Below are 26,032 nucleotides of genomic sequence, written 5' to 3'. Positions count from 1 at the left end.
ATACGTGTGAATATGGATTTGCTTTTGGGAGGATAGTGTGGGGGTGCAGCACCTGTATCCTGTAATATATCAAGACGGATTGTGTCTGCATGTGTGTGTTTGTGTGTTCATGATAGTGTGTGTGTGTGTGTGTGTGTGTGTGTGTGTGTGTGTGTCTGTGGGCACAGTGGTTAGGTTACCTTGTGTTGATAGGAATGTGAAATTGCCATGTTTTGGGGAAATGCAGAAGTCATTTGTCCAGAGCGAGTCAAAGCCCGCAGCTACACAGCCTCACTTCCCTTTTCCTGATGGGCAGAAGCGTGCACACACACACACACACACACACACACACACACACACACACACACACACACCATTTATTGATGTCTATGTCAGTGCAAAAAGAAACGAAGATGATCTCAACAGGCAAGATGCAATCCCAGACTCTCCTGCAAGTGTTTGATATTTTTATAAGCACAGTTGACAGATGACGTCACCTTTCTCAAATATTGTACCTGTTTGTATACATAAACACAGGTGCACCCACTTAACTGCAGCAACCCTGAAGAGATAATGATAACTTGTTTCAGCTATGAACTTTAATTTTTATGACGGACAGACAGCAGGAAGTGATCCTCACTAGAGATTTGACCCAACGAGCTCCAGAGCAGCAGTCGCCCTCATTAGAACACCAGCATGCCTCCATCCGCCCTCCTTCCTATAAGTATGTGTGTGTTTGTTTGTATGTGTGTGTTCAGGCTGCTAGCCTCTCCTGGTCGAGAATAACTGCACAGAGCTTGTTGCTTTGGCGATAACTATCATTAACACACTGATTACAGGTCTGAGCATCTTAAAATAACACATACACACTGGGGCAGTGGATCAATACTTGCATGCTGGGGTAATGATGGGTCTGCCTGCTCTGCACAGATGAGAGAGATGATGCATAACACAGGGCAGGATGGATGGAGGGAGATGGTGAGTGTAGAGAGAAACAGAGCAGAGGGGATGGTGCAGAAGAGTGGTAGAGGTGGAGGGTCAAAGTCTGTTGGATTAGGTAGAAAAAGTGCAGTTTACATGAGAGAAGTGAGAGTGACCACACGCATGTTAACAGCAAATGCACGCAACAGAAACAAAGATCACAGCCACACAGATACGTGTTGTTGTTATTGTTGCTGCATTAAATGAAGATCGCTCTGCCATGAGATGAGATGGGATGAATGAGTGAGAGAGGAGGAGAGGCAGAGATAGATAGGGAGGTGTATTGTAGAGGTCTTGATGGATTAGGCTTTCTGTCGGCTGGCGCCCCTCATGATTTCTGCCCAGAGGCATAGTGCTGAACAAACACACTCAGGCACACGCCAGCCACGGACACATACATCCATTCATAGTTTAAACCAGCAGAACAATTAGTCAAACCCTTTACCTACTAAAAGCAGCAACATCAAAATAGAAAAATAGCTCAAGGGGAAAGTTCTGCATTGAAAATATTTCTTTGACTTAATTGAATTTTAGTTCAAGAATGTGTAACGTGTAAGAATCATTTTAGCAGTAACATGTACTACATCATCTAAAGTAGTAGTACTCATTCCTCCAGAGGTGTTCTCAGTAATTCTGTTTGATTGGAAAATGTGTTCGGGATAAACCTAGATCTTCCCCTGAACGCCTCGTCAATGAAAGGGAATTAATTGAATGTATGGAAGTATAACTATCCCTTAGCAAATGACAAACTGAATTGAGTTTCGATTACTTTATATGCTAACGCTTTTAACTTACAACTTAGGATAACCGACAACTTAACTAGGATGAAAATGACAAAGTTATAGACCGAAAAAAAACCAATATGTCGGTTTTGGGACGTTTCTGAAGTTTGTGCTATATATCCCTTTAGCCCACTACATTAACCCTATGTCAGTGTAACCATTGTGATGAGTAGCATCAGTATCATCTATACTATTTTCTGATAAAATTCCCCACAAGCAAAATGTTGCATTTGTAAATGTAAAAAAATAGATCCATGTGACACTACAGCTGTCACTGATCACATGAAATCTCAATTTTCCCGCTCATTGAAAACTACTAAGTGTCCTTTGTACAGACTGAGGTAAGTGACTGAATTAGGGAGTTATTTGTAACTATAGAAACTACTTGTAGCAAGCTGCTTTGAGGTAGCTTATGAGCTCATCAGCAACGTGCAAACACACGCCAGCCACAGTAGCTTGATTGCTAACTGTCGGTTAGCTTGCTTGCAGTTACCAACCTGTTATAAGTTAACAAAGATAACTGTAAAAAAATAAACCATGAGTATCTAAGAGAGGTAACTCAGAGGTCAAGACAGTTTTTTTTTTTTAATTCACTTGTCGAACTTAAAAGGCTAAGGAGAAGCTTTGCACTCACAGCTGATTCAGCTAGCTTGTGCTAAAGAATACAATGTGTGCTCCACTTCCATTAACATGAATAAGATTCTTTCCAAAATACAGCTGTCGTTAATATTGGCCTTATCAGGCCGTGATAAAAGTGAACAGTGTCCCATTCCAACAGGTGACACAAAGTAACAGGGTAGTCACAGAACTGCCAGTGGGGTCTCTACACTTACACGTTCGATCAGGCTGAATAAGTGAAATTTGCAGTCAAGTTCAGTACCTAGAGAACATAACAACCTATATACACTATGTGAGCACAGTCTCAAACACACACACATACATACACACACACTGTGTACTACATCTCCCAAATCCCAACCCATTATAAAGGGCATACATGTGTGATGGTGTGTGTTTGTGCACACACACTTGGATCTTGCATTTGTTTCCTGAATGTGCGCATACTGGGTTGGACTTTGTTCTTTCCAGTTCTAGTTGAAATGTGTGTTTAGGCTGTGTAAACATACACACACACAAACAAGCATTCAAAAAATTGCACAGTGTCGAGGCAACAGCAGTCTATTACTGCATGACCTAGTTATACACTCTGAAAAATTAGAGAGAAGAAAGAGTGAGGGCAGCCAAGAAGAGAGAATAATAGTATGTTATTCTGACAACATCAGCTGATTTATCATGTTTAAAATGATAAGGCTAGTTGATCAGCTGATGGGTCAGTCCACAGAAAAGTAAAACCCTCTCCAGTAGAAGAAAAAGACGTGGATGAGTCCTCAGGGCTGGGAAGACAAGACACAAAATAAGGAGCCGGTTGTCGTGACTCAAGTTAGTGGGATGTGCTCTCGTGTGGCCATCGATCTGCACGACTAAGGACATCTGGAGCACAGAACACACACACACACACACACACACACACACACACACACACACACACACATACACACACACACAATCACAAAGCTCAGTGGGTTCATTCCCCACAGAAAGGCTCGCACACACACGTCCACACACTTCCCCATTCAGCATGTCTTCTGGTCAACACACACACACTTAACACACACTCATTCACACTGACGCGTGTGTGCAGCCAGTGAGATTGTGTCGCTGCTGCCAAATAGCCATCAGGGCCCCTCCACTCGCTGCCACAGTGATCTGTTACCATAGCAGCCTCTCTCCCTCTCTTCCCCCTCAGCTCAGAGGCAACAGTGTAGAGAGGGAAAACTGGTGAAAAAGAGGGGGGGGCGAAACAGTCGTTCCTGCTACTGAGCATCCATAAATCTGTGTGCGTGTCTGTGTGTGTGTGTGTGTATGTGCACCAGTCTGCCCTCACGACAGGCTCTGGCAGAGGCAGAAACCGACTGGGTTTCAACGCAGCCAATTGCACGCTCGCCTTCTGTGGCACATTGCCCGACCGACCCAATCAGAGGAGCCCCGCTGAAAGGCGCACAGATATACACATACAGTAGACTCTTACTCATTTATTAGCCTACATTCAAACATACTTTGTTTTTGGCTGCAGATGTCATCCTCTACATGTGTGATAACAGAATTGGCTCCATATGGTGGGACAAAGGTGAAAATCCGCCCCCTCATTTTCCACCTGTCCCTCTCATCTTTTCAGTCTTTCTCTTGTACATCGCTCTCTGTTGCTGTCTTTCGTTTGCTCTGTTGCTTTCTCTCTTTCACGCAGCTCCTCTCTCACTGTCTCGCTCACCTTCTTTCTGTCTCCTGCTCTGTGTGTGTTTGATGTTGCCCATGTTGAGTTTAGCTGGCCTTTCATGCTTTCTCTTTTGTTGTTGTGTCCAGGGAGGACAGGTGTTGGACACAATCTGTCCCTCTCTCTCTCTCTCTCTCTCTCTCTCTCTCTCTCTCTCTCTCTCTCTCTCTCTCTCTCTCTCTCTCTCTCTCTCTCTCTCTCTCTCTCTCGTACACACACTTACATAGGAACCCTCACACACATGCACACACTCACACACACTCACACGTGCACACACACACACGTACACAGCTGTCAGGCCCCTCCTGGTGACCATCTGGCCATGAAGCTGGGAGCCCCCCTTCACCCTTTTCTCTTTTCTTTTTCCCCCTTGTTGTACTGTTCTTTTTCCATATTTACAGTCAGGACTAAATCCTTTTCACCATTGGCACCAGTAGCTAATAAATGACATATCGTCACTACTAAAGCATGCCATTGCCAATATAATAGGCCTTCAAAACAATGACTGGCTACTTCACAAAGTGACCAACAGATTCAGACTCACCGGCAGCCACGGGCAAACCAGTAGTATGTGCTGATGCAGATTTTTGGCCCCGTCCCAAACAGAGTCATTCAATACAGGGCATCTGTTGATATGGGGTTCTAATCCAATTTCAGCGTTTTGAATATGATATTTCGGTTGGTAGATATTATCGGCCGTTATTGGATTATCACAGAAATATTGGTATCGGTGTATGCAGTGTCCAATATTGGCTGAAATAAAACTTTTGGGGTTTAAAAAAGAAAAATCATCCAGAAATAAAATGCTGTTTATTGTTAATCCTTAAATATTTTGCCTGGATTAAATTTATTTGTCAATAGTGTTAAATAACCACATTTGAGGTGTTTATATCAGAATATTTGCACTGTCTAAGATCAGTATCAGCCCCAAAAATCGTGGATCGGTCATGATGCAGCTTAACACTTTGCGCATTTCCCCTGGAATGTGCTTGTGTACCTGAATATTATCAGGCGTCAATATCTCTGAAAAGTTCTGCTTGTAGCTTTCCTTTAATCATTTCCTAAAAAATTATATCCGTAGGGGTCTGGCCAAAACATAATCACAACAATCTAGTTAATTGCAATCACAATTCATGATGTACATTTCAAAATGATGATGTTCCATTTAAAAATTTAAATGAATGAGTCAATGAATGAAATATGTATGTCCAATTAGCATAGCTATATAGTTGGCTACATCACTCTGTTGCTTTGTTCACAAAGTGCAGATCTTCTAGTCAATGAGGTTATGTGAAATTTGGAAAGAAAAGTAAGAGGACAATAAATACCTTGATCTCTACGGCTTACCTAAAGTAGATTGTGGACACCTTCTAGATCGATCATGACTGAAAACCATCACATCACCCAACCCTAGTGTGCCACAGTTCTCAACTTTCTAACCATTCACATTGGGGGAAGCTAGGCAGAAAGTAGCAGCACATGGGTTTTCCCATGAATCGGGCCAACTCAAGTATTTTCTAAATACAGTTGCTCTTCTGTTGAGACATGAACAAAGTATCCTATAGCCTACACAATTTTATAAGGTCCTTTTCTCTGTCTCGTCAATGCAAAATTGACTTTTGAGCTAAATGGATTGAAGACATTTTCACTTCTACACAGGGTGACATTCACTTGTCACTTGGAGGCTGTAACTCCTACAAGGTTTACGCTCACCCACCTGGATCCCAACCTCATCCGGGCTGGCGCCACAGCCAAACACTAAGCTCACTAGTGCTGCAACAAGGACATGACCCCCCACTGGCTTCCCACAAATGAACAATGCCATTTTTTTGACAACATATCTGTAACTGCAGGTCCACGTGTGAGCTTTTGCCAGAGCTTTGAACTGCATTTTTATGGCTCTTATCAGGAGACTACGTTTTCTCAGTTGTAATGGAGTTTGCTCAGTTGTTATCCATTTTTGTTTATTGGAACACAACAGTCCACCTGAAAGAACAGGAAAACCTCCTCTTATTCCAGTTGTGGAGGTTTATGGTTTATTCAGTATTCCAAGATTTTTCCAGTCAAAAGCATGCTAATGCTAATCATTAGCCCAGTACTTTTCTCAAAGCCCTTCCAGATAATGTCAAACTCATGCTGGGCTTTACATTTGAGCAGCAGAGCAGGAATGTACTTACAAGGTATAATGAAACAACAAAATGTTTTCATTTCATTAGTCTAATCTTGTAAATGTACCACATTCCAGTATTTTTGTTGGACAAATTCTAAACATATGGCGATGTCTTCCCTCATAAGCAGTACAGGATGGGAGCTCTATGGGTTGTAAGGATTGCCAGTCCCACAGACTTTATCAATAAGTCTCGCTCAATCAGTGTGATTGCTTTATTTCTTTCTGTGAAGTGATTACCAGAGGCCCAAACTTAGAATCCCAGTTGGTCTTGTCAACAATAAAGGGTTTTCATTCATATACATACTGCCTGATTTTATAAAGCTAATAGGTCAACAGTTGATGCTTTGCTCTGTTTTTTCCTGTCAGCAATAGTATTTTAACAGTTTCGATTTTAAATCACCAGTGCCCTGTTGTGCAACAGAACTCTGTAATTTCACCATCAAATGCAAAAAATATCCCACTAATCATCCTTTAGCACTGTTTAGTTTAGTCCGCCTCTTTCCCCCTGTTTCTCCTTCTCCCTCTCTGGTGTGTAGTTCTTTCGTAGCTGCTGGCTGAGCCCATGTTGTTGAGTAAGAGAGGGAGGGGGAGGAAGAAGGGATGGGGTGGGAGGGGAAGAAGAGGGAGAGAGCGAATGATAGAGAGAGGGAGAGAGAGGAAAAAGAGAGGGGGTGGATCTGTTGATTTACTAAAGACTCAAACACGACCAGTCTCCCCTCCCACACACCCACTCACACTTCCTCCCTCTCCTCATCTCTCCCTTTCCCTCCCTCCCTCTCCCTCTTTCTCTCTGTCTCTCTGTCTCTCTCTCTCTCCCTCTTCTCTCACCCCCCCACCCCCTCTTGGCGTGATGGTACAGCTCCAGAAACAGGAAGGAGCCGCAGCTCTATAAATAGAGAGGAGCTGCTCGGCCAGGAACCACACACAAACACGCACACACACGCGCACACACACACACGCATACACACACACACACACACACACACACACACACACACACACACACACACACAGTTTCCCCTCTCTTGTCCCCTCTCTCTCCCTCTCTCTCTCTCTCTCTCTCTCTCTCTCTCTCTCTCTCTCTCTCTCTCTCTCTCTCTCTCTCTCTCTCTCTCTCTTTCTTTCTCTCTTATGCTCTGTCTCTCCTTGCCCTCCTTCTTACTTACACGTTAACTACAAATTGTAAACACACACATGTAGCGATACACATTCAAACATGCACACACTCAAACAAATCCATGTCCACAGTGACTCGGACAATATTAAGTTGAGCGCTGCAAGCTAATGGCTAAAACACACTGCTCCATAGCCCATTCTCTTTTTCTGCCTTCTGTCTTTCTTTCACCTCTCTCCCACACACACACACACACACACACACACACAAACACACCGACATTAAGGTATCTGTTATTGAGTTGGGGGGTCGGGATAGATGGGGGTGGATAGAGAGGAAGAAGTGATGGTTTTCTGTGGCCACTAGGGTTTTATGTCAGGTCAGCAGGTTTGAAACTGCTGATGACACACGTACATGGAACACACGCTCACACTCTTTCTTTTCCTACCGCACACACACACACACACGCACACACACACACACAAACACACACACACACACAAATCATGTAGCTGTGATAAACCACCCTACAATGAGTTTATTCTGTGTGTGTGTGTCTGTGTTGTATTTGTCTCTGTAGGGTGGTGCTACACTTATCTGCTACACAGATATCCAACTATTTAAAATACATTCATCATTTTAGTTTTTCTTGTAAACGTGGATGGATTCTTTTTTTAATAAGTAGAACTTCTAAAATTGGCAAAAGTGCCACTGTATTGTTGAGTTTGTTGGACAGAACATGCAACCTTAAAGAACTAAATTGTGTTAATATCCCCACTCAGATCCATCTCATAAGAGTACCCGTGAGGGGTTTAATAGGGTTTTTATTTTGGCTGAAGGATGAAGACACAATACATAAATCTGCCAACGCTCCGACTACAAAATAAAACTGCATTCAACTGCAGAATTTGGAAAAGGTAATATTTAAAGCATTATTGTTTAGAAGATTAGGAGTATGTGTGTATTCAAATCAGGGGTGTATAGGCCCCCTGTGTACAGGAGGCAGACTGGCAGGCGCTTTCTTACAGACACACACACATACACCCTTCTCCTGGATGGCGGCCAAATGGTTCTTTTGTTTGCACCTTCCTCTTGTCACTTGGAGTTTTCTGTCCTTCACTCCCACAGACTCTTTGTTTTTGTGTTCTGTCCATCTATTGCCCAATGTGGAGGGATCTGGTCAGGAAAACTAAACACTGTGCATCTGTAATGTTTGGCATTCAGAAAGAAAATACTTCAATCTTACAACAGTCAAAATAATGTGAAATTCGTCAGAGTGGAGTGCTGCATGGGCCAGGAAATTGTGCTCTAGTAAGAAGCTCAAAGCCAATGTTTTACACTTCAATCTGTCTTACCTCTTAGCTTCGATGTGACAAGAAGACAGACACGAGCAACTGTTTCCTTGTTTCCGGTCTGTATGCTCAGCTAAGCTAACTGGCTGCTGGTTCCAGCTGCATGTTTACAGCACAGATATGAACCTTGTCTCCACAAGAAAGCAGAGAAGCATACTCTTCCTTCAAGGTCCGAAACTTCACCCAGACCTTCGGTCTGCTCCCCAACGTTGCAGAGAACCCAGTCCTGATCTCTTCGACTTTTCCATTCTGACCAAATGGCAGACCATTTATGTCAAGGTTGTTCAGAGATGCTCTTTGGTCGAGTTTCAGTGACTTGCTCGAGGACACTTCAGCAGGATGGATGCTTGCTGACGTGTGCTTAAACCAGTGTCCTTGAGTGAGGGACAGACTTTCTGACATCCTGCCTGTTTTCCGCCTTGATTTGCCTCAATATCTTCATAGGTCTTACACTGAAATGACTTCCATTATAATTAAATAAAAAGAATGTATATCATAAAAGTTGGACACAGATTTTAGCGAGCCATTGAAGTCATGTCATTACAGTTTCACTTTCCTGTAGATGAAATTTTGTTCATGGGGCATGTCGTCATACTGCAGCTAGTTTGGATACTACATCCAACAAGCAAGGGAACAAAGCTGAAGGATAGCGTCTGAGCTTATTCTTCTCAGTTTATATAGTCTCTCTTACCCTATTCTTTTCATTATTTCGATCTCTGAAAATAAATTAATTCAATTAGGTTACCAAAGAAGTTTCCAATAAGTCTCCACAGTTTTTGCAGTTATTTCCAGAGCACAGCTTTAGAGTGTTGTCAGTTGGTAAGGTCCAATCTTGGGGCCCGGACACACCAAATCGACATCAAAGAACTAGAGGTGACAGGCTGACTGCCTCACATTTTGGCCGAAATGTAACACTTGAACACATCGTAAAGACTACAGCCGATGGACAACCAGCTTGTACATTCTGCGTGTGAAAGAAGATACCTCTCATTACCACCAGGTAAATGTAGTCTGTTATTCATTCAGAAAGCAGGAAGAAGCATTGGACTGTTGTTAAGATAAGGGAATGTTTTTTGACATAATACTTGCTGCTATAGCCACGTCTCATCAAGATTGTATCTGATAAAAAGTTTCAGACGGCACTAGCAAAGGGGTTGAGGTGAAAAAGAAACCACACAGAGTGGGTAAAATCATAGATAAAACAGTGTCAGACAGAAGGGGTTTTCCCTTTCTTTGTCTGTTGCTCTACTCGTGCAATGATTCCTTAGCTGGACAGCCATTCACAGTGATTTCCTTTGCCCACTAACCCTGCCACCAGTTCTGCTTGCTCAGTTGGCCATAAAGCAACTGACGAGGCTTAGCTACTGCAACGGTATGGGTCACACTACAACAACAAGAGCCACGGACGCTCACCGACGGTGCCGACAAAGGCTGACCCTAGGCTTGATGCATCAGGGCCCTTATAGTCGCATGTTCAATACCCTACCACTATACAGCACCTTTTACTCGCAGGGAAGGTGGATGCATGCCAGAGCATTTTGCCACAACCCATCAGCACCACTCACACACAGCCACACACACTTTTACTTATTAAAGACCTGTTTGATTTAATTGGCTCATTTCACAGTCTAGTGGGCCAGACCAGGAACAAGTGCACACACACACTCACGAGCATGGTACTACATGAAGGAAACCAAATTAAATTTGGACAGTTCTGACCGATATCTTTGGGTTCGTGCTACCTGTATCTGACGATCTGACTGTAGTCACTGTGCCACTATCACCTGATTGCTGCACTAAACTGTATGACCGTGTCATACAACATATTTGATTGTTATTAAAGCTCAGTTTGCAATAGTGAGTAAAGCTCAGTTTGTGATGCTGGGATCAGGATTCATGTGTTAAATAGTTCTGCTGCGCTGGACTTGTAGAGTTCTCAGCAAGAGGTTAAGAGGTCAAACATACTAGTATTAAAGACAAACGTCCATTGTCCCCATTTTTACCATAGACCTATTGTATTCCAGCTCCCGTTTCAAGATGAAGAATGCCTAAAAAGTGCAAGTGTGTCATATTTGTATGTGTCTGGTAAACTCCTGTTGATTATTTACTGTCTCTTGTCCATTGGTCATCACCCTGTAGTCACTCAGTGTGGGTTGTTGGCCCTGTTCAGACCTGGTGGCTATCTCGAAGCACACACATCCCAAAACACATTTGACATTGCCACATTCAGAGGCGGTCTGGGCCACTTGTGTGACCACATTTGTTTAGCAGTGTGTGTACATACATTTGTCCTGTGCCACATAGAATGACTGCTGTCAACATGTCAAAACTGTGCAAATACAGTAAAGACTAACCGATATATGCTACTTCTGTGTCGTCTGGGGAGAAAATCTCTAGACGCCGTGAATGAATAGCTTAATTTGGTGAGTTGTTGAGTTAAGAGAGGCTTTATAAACTTTGTGAAAAACTTAACTATTTGGGCCTCATTGTTAATTTGGTAAATGTTATACATGAATATATTTCTTTATTTGTGTGAAGAAACATCCATTTGTACCATTGATATACATCTTTATATGCATATAAAGTGGGGAAAAAGTGAAGTGAGATATGATCACAGGAGGTAACTTGAGCGGCATGTAACTCTAAGGTGTGAGATAATGGACTTGGAGCTCTCCACTTGTGATCGGATCACTCAGGGCGGATGTCAATACCAGGTCTAAATTCCCTATGTGTCACATGGCAACATCCTGCCTATCATTGGCAGGACTGACTGTCCCCTGCAGTCAGTAACGAGAAACGAGTGAGGAGATAATGTGGCGTCAAAGGAGAACGGACGGATAGAATCGAGGGTGGTGAGAAAAAGGGCTGCATGGCATGGACTTATGATGCAAAGAAGATGTGGTTGGGATGTGACTTTCGATCAGGTTTAGGACACCTTCTGGGATAAATCTCAGGAGGGATACAGTATGTTCTGTGATCCTATGGACAAAAGGTTTCTGTTATTGAGAGGCTTGTCTGCAAGACAACTTCACATTGAATTTGTAGCATGAGAAAAAATCCCCATGACTGTCTTGACATGGACATGTTCTTATAATATTGAGACTCTGGTTTAAATTCGATATGATGCTCAACCTTTAAAGAGAGGGAGTAAGTGAGCGAGAGGAGGAGGCGGAGGAAGGAGGAGGATGCAGTGCACAAAGCACCAGAGCAGCAGGTTGCTATAACAACAGCACCTTAGTGGTTCCATCTCTCCGCTCCCTCCCTCTCCCTCTCTGATCACCCTCTCATCGTTTGCTCCCCGCTGTCATTTGGCGCGCTATGCCTCTCCATCAAGCCACCTATCTCCTCCCTCCCTTCCCCAACCTCCCTCTTCTCTCCCTCACCGTCTCTCCTCCTCTTCATCTCCATGTCCTGGTAGCTCCTCACACTCAGAGGAAAAAGACCTTCTGCCTGACAAATAAATCCCTTCTTCCTCCCTGTGTGTGTCACTGTGTGTGTGTGTGTGTGTGTGTCTCCTACTTTTGTCTCTCTGTATCTTTGTCATTGTCTCTCTCTCTCTGTCTGTTGTGGGAGCCGACAGAGGGGCAGTCAGCAGGTGTTTATGTCAAAGAATACAGAGAAAGACGCAGGAGGGGGAAAAAACAAGCACCGCTCTCTTCCCTTTTCTCTCTCCTGTCTTTGCTCTTTTACATCCTCTCGTCCTTTTTTTTTTTTTTTAACACCGATGCTCTTTTCCCTCTGCTCTCGCTAAGCACTCCAGCTTGATTAAACTACTTCAAAATTCTTTGTCTCTGACTCTCCATGTCTCCTTCTCTTCGCTCGGCTCTGATTCTTTCTCCGACACATGCAAACACTCTCTATTCAGGTGTGTTTTATTGCTGTGATTGCTGAATGAATGAAAATATTGTCGGTTCCCCATCCATGCCAGGTACATTACTGTAATTCAGAGGAGTAATTAGGTTGCTAATTGTGCTCAAATAAAACAAATGATTAATTAACTGCAGTTAATATAAAGTATTTTGTTCTGGCTCACAGTTTTGTCATTCATCCTGTCAACGCTCCCTCAGGCTGCGCCGTGCTGACTCATACAGTACTGAGCAGACAGAACCACAGTCCGTCTTTCTCTTTCTGTCTGGATGTAGTTTTCTATTTCTTTGTATCTGCTTCTACATTCAGGATTTTATCAATAAGGATTAAGTGGTTATGATTTTTTTTTTAACAGTTGAGTGTGTGTGCAAATGTGTGCATGTGTGTGTTTGTCTGTGGGAGGGTGCTACAGTTCACACCACCTGGATAATTATGGGAGTTTTTATAGGTGGGCTTTGAAAGGCGAGTCTGTTATTATCAACGTGAGTCACTGGCATTTAGGGAAAGCCTGTTACACATACACACACGTATGCATGCACAAACACACAAACACCCAGACTCACACAAAAACCAACCCGCATGCAAGAGACCTGAATTATTTAAACCCATTGATTGCAGGACCACACACGCAAACACCCTGAGTTGATGAAGCCGTGTCGTGACAGTGGAGATGTGTGTTTTCCAGTGTTTTTCTCAGTTGTTCCTCTAATGGCTACACCAGCAGAAGAGTTCAAGTCACAAACGCACACACACACACACACACACACACACACACACACACACACACACACACACACACACACACACACACACACTGTAGTTTTGGCTGTCAATACTAATAGTGTTTATCATGCCATAAAGATAATTAGGCTGACTGTCAATCATCATGGAGAACAGAGGGGGAAGCCAACCTGACAGCCCCACCCCACACAGACACACAGACACACACACACAAGCACACACACAAGCACACACACAGAGACACACACATTCACACATCAGTAGACCAAGAAAGTCAAAAAAGGATGATTTGTGTATTCTGTGTTGTGGTGTGTGTGTTTTTTGTGATGTGGTGTGTGTGTGTGTGTGTGTGTGTGTGTGTGTGTGTGTGCGCACGTCTGGCAGCTTGAGTGGGTCCACCTCAGGGTCAGAATACAATCTGAATATATTTTGTCTCTTGTTCCATCTGAATAACAAAGACCTAAGCGTGCAGTCACACATACATGTATCAATGGTTGTTCCTTGGTGTGCGTGCGTGTGTGTGTGTCTGACTCTTTCACATGTGACAGTTGAGAGTGTGGATTGTACAAAATATTTCACTGCGTCTCGGCTCCTTTCTTCACAGAAGACTGTTTGAAATGTAGATCTGCAGAATGCTCGTACTGCATGTAACCTGCAAAGTGCTCCAATCAGCGCGTGGGGCTATACATTCGTATGCTTGTGTGTGTAGTGACTGAGAAGAATGAATTTCCAGCGTAAGAAGAATTCAGTCAGATAGCACCAATATAGTGTATTTTTCAAGAAGGTCATTCCATGTATTTCTTTTCACTTTTTTTCATGTAAATTTACATATACATTTTCTTTTTAAGAGCATTAAATCCACCTTTTTTCAAGTATCCTTGAGTTTATGGAGTTATTAAATCAGATGTCCTTTAGTAACTCAGCTGCTTTTGAAATATATTTAAAGCTGGATTTCTTTCAGAAATATTATTAACTAAAACAACATCAGTTAAGCATTAAATGAACAGCCTAATCTGCTTTTAAATGCTCTTCTTTGATGGCCCCTTAAGAATAGTCTCTCATTTGATCTGGGTTTAATGTAGAAAAAAGAGCAAAGATACAGCAGTACTGTAGTATACTTTAAGTATAACATCCATTCTCACAAACCTTAAATGCTATCCTATACCACTCATTGGAATGCTACAATCATCTTTTTGTAGGATTCCTAAATTCCACTCAGATTTGGGTCGGAGCGCAAAATCTTCACCCTGGGAACCTTTTATAAATGAGGTCCCTGCCTCCCATCCGTCATTTTAATAGCATCTACATTCCTCTGCCAACTTCATTAAGGTCTGAAATTAACAGGAGTTAGGAGTAAAATTGAGATTGAGAGTATATTAAATTGCTCACTCAATATACAACTAAGCATTTGTGATCCGTCGCACCAACATTTTAGTGTCTCTGAAGTGCCGCTACTGCTGCTCAAAACTCCATTTAAGGGCTTGTAGAGATGTAGTCAGAATCCTGTCCAAACCCTCTTAACACCACAGATTCTCAATGACATATTTTTTGGTACATTTCTTTGCCAAATGAGGTGTAAATACTTCATAGTTCCAGCCAAGCATTGGTTCAAGTATAGGCCATGTATCATCAGTCGAACAGAATTGTTAACTTACTGTGAGGCTAGCCCCCTGCTGACAATTATATATCAGTTTTCTAAATTCTCTGTTTTCATGTCGGCACTACAATGTGAGATTTCTGTATTTAGTATCCATTTATGAGTGTTATTGAAAACCACATTTTTGGTGAAAGAAAACACCTGCTCAGTGCAGAGAAAAGGCCAAAATGGAGAGAATTTAAATCTCTCATTATGGAATGGTCTTTCTGTGCTCTTTGTCTCTTGTGTCTACGTCTCAGTTTTTGTTTGCTGTCCCCCCATTACTCCTCTCCTCTCCAGTCCAGGTCTATGATAGTGATTACCTTAACCACCAGCCAGCATTCGTTAGCACCCTGTCGTTATCTCGTCTGTGCCATGACAGAGGCAGTAAGGCTGTTAAGTTAAGCGGACTGTGCGGACGCTGTCGATAGTAAGGCTAAGGATGGGGTGTAGATTTAGATGGGGCAGCTCATCCACCCATTGGCTGATACTTATAATGGGTAGAATAGTACAGATGGAACGAGCGGTTCTTTTGATCTCTCCTTCCTGAACAAAACCTTGAGTCCAGCCTGCCGGGCTGAGTCTTTTCATTGCTCTGCCCCATGTTCACTACTTCAAGCACTTCTGCACACATGCATGTTTTATCTATGTCAGAACTCATTATATGATCATTATTTCAGTCACATTAAGGCTGTTCTGAAAGTGCGATTGATTTGTCTTGGTGATATTTTGATTTTCAGCTCACCTCCTGCATTCTCATGATGTTGTTTTGATTTGCGTAGAGAGGAAGCAGCCATATTGATTTGGTCTCATTTTGTTTCCATTTTTAGCACCCTGGATACCACAGAAAAGTTTTCATATTGCTAACAAGTCCCATCTCTGGTGCTCCTCTAGACATAATCAAATTTCTTTTTCCTGTTTGTTACAGCTCCAGGAGACTGTGAAGAGGAAACTGGACAGTGCACGATCGCCACTCAATGGAGAACAGAACGGCATCTGTGATGGAGGCGGCTACTCGCCGACCACCAAACGGGTACGGAAGGATGGCTCAGGTGGTCTGGACTCGCTAACTGGTCTCCCTAACAACAACAATAACAACAATGTACCACCCATCTCTCCACTGCATCACCAAATGGACATTAAGCCCATACTTGGCGGGCCCAACACTTCCACAGGAAACAACACTACAAACAGTAATGGCAACCATGTAGGCCAGGCATCAGATGAGCTGGGGAAGAATGGTGGCAGCCATCTATCAGACATGAAGCTGAACGGTGCCCTGCCGGACCTGGAGGACAGCTTCAGCCTGCTCAAAGACCTGAAACAGGAGCCACTTGATGACGGAGGCGGGATGGAGTCCTCTGATCCCCAGTCTCTGTCCAATCAGAACAAACTGTTCTCGGACATCAACCTCAATGACCAGGAGTGGCAGGAGCTGATCGATGAGCTGGCCAACACTGTGCCAGAGGACGATATGCATGACCTCTTCAATGAGGACTTTGAGGACAAGAAAGAGGCAGAGTTTGGCAGGCCAGCAAACAATCAGACACCAGGCCCACAGGAAGCAGCGGGGAATACGACGGCACCTGGAGGGGGAGCGGCACCTGTGGCAGCCCTGCCTCCTCCTCCTCAGCCTCCACAGGGAGGCCCACAGGTTCCCATGGGCTCACCACAGGTCAGTACTGAGAGGGTTAACATAACATGGCAGGGGTATTTAACCCCCATCTGTTGTGACCAGCCTAGATGATTGAGTCACATATTGTTACTGGTCTGATGTTTCCTCTGAAGGTAGAATTACAGCAGCATCTGTTTGTGTGCAACTTTAAATGGAGCACAAATTAAGATGCTTTCAGTTGTAACAGTCACAATAGATTGACATGTCATAATAGCAAAACTGTATCTGCATTCACAGTGCTGTGTTTGACCATTTTCTGTGCAAGGAATCAATACAATGAGTAGAAACTGCTTTTGAAAAGTTTTTCAACAGTTGTGATTTCTTGTTAAGAAATTACATTTTAAATCATTAATTATATGAATTGATACATTCACATGGTTCTGTTATTCAGTTACTTTTTCTAAATTTCTAATTCTAATTCTTGCAGGCTGTTTCAGGGTTATAATATAGGTTTATAAGCAATCTGTGAGGTGTTTTGCTCGGAGACAGATGGCTTCAGCCAGTTAGTTTTTAACTTTGATTTTTTTATGACTTTTGTGGACATTGTAATGGCTTTACTTTTGTGATCCAATATTACTCACCAGTTCCTGAGATTGAACTCAGGGGCAGACTGGTAACCTGGCTCTCTCCAACGTTCACAGATACACCTGCCAACTAATCCAAAGCTGTATGATTAACAAAATGTAGCTCATTTGTTCAATATGTATATAAATATATATATAAAAGGGGAACAAGTTATGAGTTCAGGGAGAGACACATGTTGTGACCATTTCTTGACGACATACAGTTATCATCCATCCAGTGCTCCCGTGCAGTGTCACTGGCTGTGTTGCCAGGTGACACAGGTGGTGTGATGAGCAGAGGTTTTGGTAAAGGTCTCTCTACAGGCTGAAGGCTACCAAACCCTCTTTGAAGTAGCTCTCTCTAAAACCACAAACTGTCATTTTTACTTTGCTGTTTGTGTACTGACCAAACAAACAAAAGACAAAGTGTAAATTGGAAAGTTTTAGAGGTCTTAACGTGCATTGAATTTCCAGGCTAGCTGTTTACTCTATTCCAGACTTTCTTTTGAGCTAAGCTCATCTCCTCTTGATTTTTGTGTTAAACTATTTATTCAAGAGTGGGATTGTTTTTGTATTTGGACTCTTCTCAGGTCCGACCATCATCGTCAGGCCCTCAGTTTGCCACCACTGCCAATGGAACGCCTCCACAGCAACCTTTGCAGCAGTCTCCAGCCGTTGCCATGGCATCAGGATCCCCATTGCACAACTGCGTGGCTCGCTCCCCTCAGACCCCAACCCAGGCTCAGACGCAAGCAGTCTCTAGGCCTGGGAATGGATACATGATGAACCCAGGCCCAGGGGTCAGTCAGGCGGGCACAGGACCCGGAGCGGCTGGGGTTCCCCCTGGAGGTCAGCCTGTTGGGCCAGTGACACCTGAACTCTCTCCAGCAGAGCAGCTAAAAGCAATGGCTCAGCAACGTGCTAAACTGCTTCAGCAGAAGCAGCAGCAGCAACAAGCAGCTAACTGGTCTCCTGCAGGTGCTCCAACTAGTCCCTACAACTCTGGTCCCTTTAACCAAGACAAACCCAACAGCCCCATGATGTACCCACCGCAAGCCTTTAACACACCACAGGGCCCTCTAGTGGCTGGGATGGCCCCTAACAATGGGCCCAAAGCCCCCATGAACAACTACCTCCCTCACAACCACATGGGCATGATGGGCCAGCAGCAGCCAAACAGCATCAACCAGAACGCCCTGTCCAAACAACAGCAGCAACAGCAGCAGCAAACAGCAGCCATGTTGTCTTACAACAACACCAAACCGCTGAGTCACTTTAGCGGCAGTGGGGTTGATCACATAGGCCAGAGGATGACTCCACCCATGGTAGGGAACAATCAGGTGAAGAACCCCATGATGCCTCCTTACATGGGTGGTGGTGGAGGCGGCGGCCAGGGCGCAGGGCCAGGGCAGACCCAGGGGCCAATCCCAGGACAGACAGCCCACCTGAGTGAGGAGCAGAAGAGGATGCTGCTGATGAAGCAGAAGGTGTTGAATCAGAACATGCCCTACAGCGCCATGCAGCCTCATGGACAGGTAAGAGAACTGTCTGATGTTTCCGACTAATAATTTTGGCAAAGTTGTTTTGCATTGCATTGGCACAGTTCATGTGTAGTCAAGGACGTAGCATTTTCAGTTGGTCTAGGAGGGAGGTCTCCTTCAACTGCAGTTGGTCTGGAGCTTGAGTCTTCTTCATGGGTTATGAGTCGTTCTTCAGATGAAAACAAAGTGTAGAGATGAGTGTAGATGAGTGCCATTTTTTAGGCTGGTGGTGTTATAGAACACTCAACCCATGACCTTGGGAGGAGAGTGAAACGCCCTCCAATTTTATCTTGTCAATCCATGAGTAGCTTTATGAAAGCTGGCTGTCCACTTGAGGTTTCCGATAAAATATTCTTGGGACTCTTGCACACAGAATGGCCAGTACCATTCAGAAATAAAAACGCAACCTTATTTAAACAGTTGACCGGAACGGATTACATAAAACAGATTGCTGTTTTTAAAACCTTCCAGAGGTGCAGCCAGGGAAGGTAAAATGGCGGTAGTTGCCCCAGCAACAAGCCAGGGCTGGGAATAGGCATAGGAAAATGGCCTGTCGAGAGTGTATTGATGCCTCTGCAACACTAGCAGCACTGATAGCCTCCCCCCACTCCTCCTTCCCCAGACACACAAGAGCATGCACTCACACACACCACGCCAAACACCAAAGCTAAACGGCTCCTTAGCTCATATCCCCAATCTGTCACAGCTGACTGATGGCTGAGATTGGACCACTAAGCCAAGCTAGCTGCTGTCATTACCGAAAGCCCACCTCGGGCAGTTTGTTTCCCGAGCACAGGGACCAGCACAACCCACTCTGAACGCTCCAGTGGTTTAGCCAGGTGTCAGGTGTCCTTAATAATCCACCGTACGGTGGACATTAAGGAAGTGTGGGTGAACTATACTTTAACAAATAAACACCTACACAAGTGAAGGCTCACACTTCTCATGGTGTTGCTCATTATCCCAGGGCCATTGTATTGTCTTCAATAGAAAGAGTGTGTGCTGGTATGTGCACGCTTGTTGATGATGCACTTGTCGATGCTGTCTCCTTCTACCTTTATCTCGCTGTCTCTCTCACTCTGCCTCCCTTGTGTTCACGATATGGCTACAGTCAGTCAGTCACCTCCTCCTCCTCCTCCCCTCTGGTGATCTCTGCGTCTTCTGTCCTGCTCCTCCTCCTCCTCCTTCCTCCCCCTATCCTCCCTCTCTCATTCTCCCTCTGCCAGAGACACTCAGCACCAATAAAGGAGCAGATTTATTAATATGGGGCCTTTGTGGCTGCTGCCTGGAGGGCTGTGTGTTTGTGTGTGTAAGAGAGTGAGTGCGGGTCTGTGCACATGTATGTTTGTGTGTGTTTCATAGATTTGGGGGGTGTTGAAGGGGGAGGAGAGATTTATTTGAGTGAGCAGAGGAGAATTGGAGACAGGGAAGAGAGAGGAGAGGGATGTGCAGAGAAGAGAAAGAACGACTTAAAGGAGAAAGGCAAATGCAGAAAGAGGGAGATTTATTGTAGAGTGAGGATGAAGCATATTAAAAAGAAAGTCAAGAGCCTGGAAAGGGAGAAATAAGTGAGCAATGCAGACTGGAATGTCTGAAATGCAAACTACTCACTGTTGTACATGCATCTAGCCCTATTGTACTGACTCTGTAATTAGCTTATTTCTAGTGAATAGCCACACAGGTCTCAAAAACATTAGCAAATCAACTATAATAAAGATTACAGTGTGATTTTCTTCAAGTACTTGTTCATAAGCCTCTTTCACATACGCAGGTTAATGTTCAGGAACATTTCTTACATGGGATCATGTATGAATGGGAGCAGGAATGGATATTCAGGGAAATCTGGATTGTAAATTTCCCACAAGACTTTGTAACAAATCAGAACCAATGGCTTTTTTGTGAAGGAAAGAAGTAACATTGTAGTGACAAGCTTGTTAAGGGTTATGTCCCTCTGACAAAAGACGTTTTCACATGGACCAAGCAACCAAACCCAACGCTCCACTGATGACATATTTGAATCCACTTTCTTGAAGTTCACGCTTTTTTAAATCTTTTTAATTATGAATCCAATGTTATCTCTGATTCAAGTAGATCATAAAAAAAACATTACTTCACTCACAAACCTCTTGACTACTAAATACATTACAAGAACACTGCTACTGGGCAAAAACATCTCCTCGGCTGCTTTGTTCCTGAAGATGTCTTCTGCCATGTATACGTACATCCGGCCGTGCCTCGTCTTCTTCTGTTGAGTTATACTGTGGTTGGCAACCATGAGTGTTGCATTACTGCCATCTGCTGGACTGTCCCATGCTCCATATATTCTGGCATTGCCATGGCATGTTTGAAAACTAAAAAGACAGAAATGTTCTTAAATATAGCTGCTGGGAATGTCAGCAGTTGACCACCAAGAATATTATTGACCTGTTATGCATATTGGTCTATAGAATGATTTACATATATACACACACAGTCTGCTAATAGCTTTGCTAGCTAGCAGTCTAAGATTGAAAAAAAATCACCAAGTTTGTGTCAAATGATTGAGTCCGGTATGCTGCTAATCAGCTCGGTGGTGGGCAAGACCAAGCCCAAATATGGTATGCCATGATAGCTTGACTGACCCAGCACTTTGAGGAGAAGGATAAGCTAAAAGTCGAGCAAGCAGGGCAGACAAGCTAACCGTCTTACAAACAAAAGCTACATCACAGCTGTCTTACCTGTACTTCATCAGTGCTAACTGGGATTTGAAGTCCAGTGTACTCCTCACTCAGAAACCTCTCTGTCCGGCACATGTCAGACAACCTCACCGAGAAGCTAGCGCAGTGGAGACATGGAGCCTCAGTGGCAAAGTTTTGGTTTTGGTATCCAAGATAATGCCATAAAACATTGTGTCAGCTAATTTCCCTTTACATCTGCATTTCCAACGCAACTGGGCTACCTGCTTGAAGGCTTATCCAGAACCTCAGCAGTAATGTCGAAGAATCATCTCTAACAAAGTAGCTCCATTAATTCAGTGACAGGTTTAATTTCCTATAACTTCTTAACAATGAAACCTCCCTGTTATTTAGTCCTTTAAAAGGGTTTATTATAAAGCAGCATTACAGGAAACATTGCGTTTTCACCAGCAGTCATTTAACATAACTCCCAAAACAGCGTGTCCCAACACAACTTGATGCAGTAGAACTGGTGGTAGAAAAGCAAATGCAGCCAAAAGCGGCATAAGTCCCTTGTGTTTGTCCCCTGACCTGCTTGTATTTTGCGTCATTTGGCAGACCACTTTAGCACCAAGTTACCAGTTAATGATGTTGGGCTATCAAAAGCAAAATGAACTGATATAGATGCTTGTGTGAGTAGTGAAAATCACAAGCAATGACTGTAAGACTTTCCAAGTTGTTCATTGGAAACTTTGTCAGAAAGAGGCCATAATATTAATTTATTAGGGCTGCGGTGAGTGCAGATGAGCTTTAAATCAACATCTAAACAATGAAGACAAGTAGCACTTATGTAAGGTTAGGACTGAAAGTTGAAGTCTATCAGTTTAACACAAAAAACGTTTACATAGTCGATGAAAACACTTCAAGATGCTCCATATTTTCCGTGGCACTGGAAGACCTTTGTCAAGTCAAAGAAAATTAGCCGGATGATGTCATATTGATGTCCTCGGGGTTATCTAGACTTGGATACCAGTCCTTTTTAAACTGGGAGTGTAAAGTTTGAAAGATAATATAAGATAAAAACATGCTACCAAATAGATTTATTGGTAGTGTTTTTGGAGCTTGATCCATACAGGGGACCAGCCATCCAGATATCTCACTTTCTGCTGTATTAATATTGACGATACATTTTTAAATCCATCTCTCATAAATCACCTAACTTTACTGAAGTGCAATACAAATTCTCTGGAGCACACTTTTAATAGGAAAGGATTTTAACACTGAAGTAACTTAATTAAAAGCACCGTTACCAAGGTGGGTCATATGAGATGTAATGCTATTGGCAATATTTGTCAGTCTAAAAGGAGGTCTTGGCAATCAGCTCTTTAATATGAAGAGTTTTCAGAACATCTGTGCCCAAATTGTAGGCGCATTAAAAAAAAAGGACAGTAAGCTGTAAAATCAGTCAGTATGTCAAGGTGAGAAATCTTATAAATGATGACAGCATATGCCAAATGCTACAAACAAGGCAGTGCTGCATTGACAAGCTAAAATGAACCAACAGGAAAACAGTTATGCTAATTTCCCCCACATTAGAGCTTTAATTGCTTGGTCTGGTTGTTGTATTGGACAGACACTCCCTTCAATGAACAAAAAACAAAGTAAGCAGGCTTGGTTATAATTGTTGCTTTTAGATGTATTCAACAGTTGTTCCTGCTGCAAAGCTAGCATTTGGCTGAGCAAACACTTGTGGTAGTAGCAACAGTATTAAAAACAGCTAGCACACAGAGATCTAATGATTCAATAACATTTCCTGCCTCAGCCAACCATATACTGGTTACCGTGTTTATAGAACACATTTAATCAAGTCACACTCTTTGTTGTTCAGTTCGTAGGAAGAGCCTTGGCTGGACTATCCAGGCAAACCGATGTCTGCTACATCTGTTGAGTGGCAGTCAAAGCTCGGCTGGATAACAAAAGATTTATATGTTTGTGTTTGAATGTATATTTCTTGTTGTGGAGTAATTTGTGTTGATATGTTGTTATCCCCTGAGACTCTCTTGGTAATGGTGTTTGTGTTCGGGTGAAGTGATACTAGCTGTGTTTGGATTCTATTTTCTTTGTCTGCATTAGCGCATGTGTACATTAGCCTTTGGCTTTGTGTGTGCGTGTGTGTCGGTGTCGTCTCACAGGTGGTGCTTATACGTCGCCGTCTCTGGGCTCCGTCCTCTGTGTGTGTGTGTGTGTGTGTGTGTGTGTGTGTGTGTGTCTAGGCTAATCCAGTTAGCAGCTGCTCGGGGAAACTTCAGCCTCGCTCCTCAAAAGCTCGTTAGTCAAGCTTTAATTGTTGCTCCCTCGCTTTGCATATCGCCATGACGCTAATTTATGCCCGTTGTCGCGGTTACCGTCGCCACGGTGGTGGATGTCTCTGTGGAAGCAGCAAGTGGGGGAGCAAAGGCGCGTGCGTGAGTCTGCCGAAGATGTTTGTGTGATTTGTCTGCGTGTGACGGCTGATTCGGTCGCCTCGCTGTGTGTGTGTGTCTGTGTGAGACGGATGTGGCTTGTTGCACAAGCGCGCGTGCAGCTGTGTGAAGCTAGCAGCGCGGGGGCGGGTCTCCGGGGTTATCTGAGTGATGATTGGATGAGAATGGATTGACAGGCGTTGGCCTCAGAGGAGGGCTTCTGGTGCCATCCTGATAAATTGGGGCGGGAGGTTTGACTGTGTGTATGTGTGGATGAGAACCTGTGTGCGTGGAAGTCAGCACGTGTGTGCTCGTGCATGCAGGAGATCATGGTGTCACACACCAACTGCAGTGCACCAAGGAGCATATCCCAGTGCTAATAGCCCTGTGAGTCACGACACCAGCCCCCTCACACATGTATGTGCGCGCGCACACACACACACACACACCAAATAAACAGGCTTTGAAAAACACCCACAGGCGTACACACTCTCTGCCAAAGCCCCTCCTATTTTCTACCTTCTCCACCCCTCTCTCTCTCTCCAGAGGTAAAGCCCCTCTCATCATCCTCTCTGCTCTTTCTCATCCTTTTCACCATCCTCTTCCACTAAGAACCCTGACCTCCACAAGGTCTCAGAGGTGGCAGATTCCACTGACACACACACACATATACGGAGCCACTTTCCCACTGGGGGTCTCACACGTGCTGAACTAGAACCTGACCAATCCACTGGACTGATATTTTTGTCTGATGTTTGCTTGTATATGATGGAGTTTAGAGCATGTTGGAAAATGTTTTCCAAAAGTTGGTATCAGTAAATGACAGGGTTGTCTCATATCAAACATGGAAAGCAAGCAATCTAATGATTTGTGTGAATTCAAAACTCAGTCTAGCATTACAGTAGCATGTGCTTTGTGCTTCAGCATGGGACGGCTGTAAAACACTAAGATTTTATCGTCATTAATAAATGATAAATGTTATCTAGACGTTAATATTTTTTTCATTGTTAAGAATGAAGTGCTGTATTAATCATTTATGGTAAAGGTTTCTAAACATCAGTTATAACTTTAAATGGCCAGCCAAATAATGTCTATAGATGAACTGCGCAGTAGTTATAACTTATTATTATGTAATAATTATTATAATCTGTCTCAACTTTACAATAAACAGCTGCTTAGTGAATGGTTTATCAAGCATTCTTTATAAAGCAAGTTTGATTGATTTCTACTGTTTTCTGCATATTTTTTTGTCAATGACAAACAAAAATGAAAGATTATTGGCAGTAAATTAAAAAAAAACTACATTTAACCACTAAGCATACTTAAGTTTTTACTTTTTGTTAATTAGGTTCTATGTTTTCCCCAATTTCTTTTATGAGGATCGAAAAATTATGATAATTCATATATGTCACCTAGCCTATTTTACAACAGTGTTACTTGCCTTGTTATTTCGTTGGAATTAATTCTCATAACAGGTATCAATGGTGTCATTCATAGCTGAAAATAATGCATACCCATGTGTCACATTGCACCCTCAGTTGTTAAGGGAATCTGTAAGTGGGCCAATTGTTGCTGTAAAATGTATGAAACTGGTGAGATGTGCTGAACACATGATATGATACCAAACTTTAGAAGTAACATGAGAAGGTATTTTGAATTCGACACTATAGAGGGAGATTTTTGGATAAAATATAGGGCGATTGCTGCCTTTTGAAAATAAAGCTGCCTTACCATAATGCTACCATGTTACCTGTTAGTTTATCACTCAGTAAGACAACAGAGGGACTGCAGTAGAACAGAACGAAAGTTTCGACAGCAGGTTTAGTGTAGTTCAACATTTTATTTAAATTCAGATAATTGTTATTACTTGTTTTACAAGCTGGATCTTGTTTTTCCTCATAGAGATCAAAACTTCAGTATGTTTTTGTTGTCATTTTCTTTGTTATAGTGTTTTAACCCTGATTGAATTTCCACTTAGGTTTACCGCTTAAATGTATTGTTATATTGCTATAGTTTGAACAAATGTATTTTTTAACTATGAAAGAAGCTAATGTAATCAACTGTAATGAATTTTGAAAATGAAGAGATTATTCTTACCCATTTATGTGATTTTTAAAATAATCAGTAGAGATCTGTATCAGCCGTAACATTTTCTTTCTAGCTCTATTACGAATCACATAGTG

General features: G+C 43.1%; 1 protein-coding gene across 1 annotated transcript in view; it reads left to right on the top strand.

Annotated features, from left to right (window-relative positions):
* Positions 1-26,032, top strand: part of maml3 (mastermind-like transcriptional coactivator 3) — a 112,923-nt gene that overhangs the window by 40,349 nt on the left and 46,542 nt on the right. The window contains exons 2-3 of the mRNA XM_030413425.1: positions 15,883-16,629; positions 17,783-18,727. Of these exons, the coding sequence (XP_030269285.1) occupies positions 15,883-16,629; positions 17,783-18,727 (1,692 nt within the window). The remainder of the gene's footprint in view (positions 1-15,882; positions 16,630-17,782; positions 18,728-26,032) is intronic.

The sequence above is a fragment of the Sparus aurata genome, chromosome 1 (genome assembly GCF_900880675.1).
Source record: "Sparus aurata chromosome 1, fSpaAur1.1, whole genome shotgun sequence".
Taxonomy (NCBI): domain Eukaryota; kingdom Metazoa; phylum Chordata; class Actinopteri; order Spariformes; family Sparidae; genus Sparus; species Sparus aurata.
The sequence above is the reverse complement of the archived record's forward strand: the minus strand, read 5'-3'. Positions and strand labels throughout refer to the sequence as shown.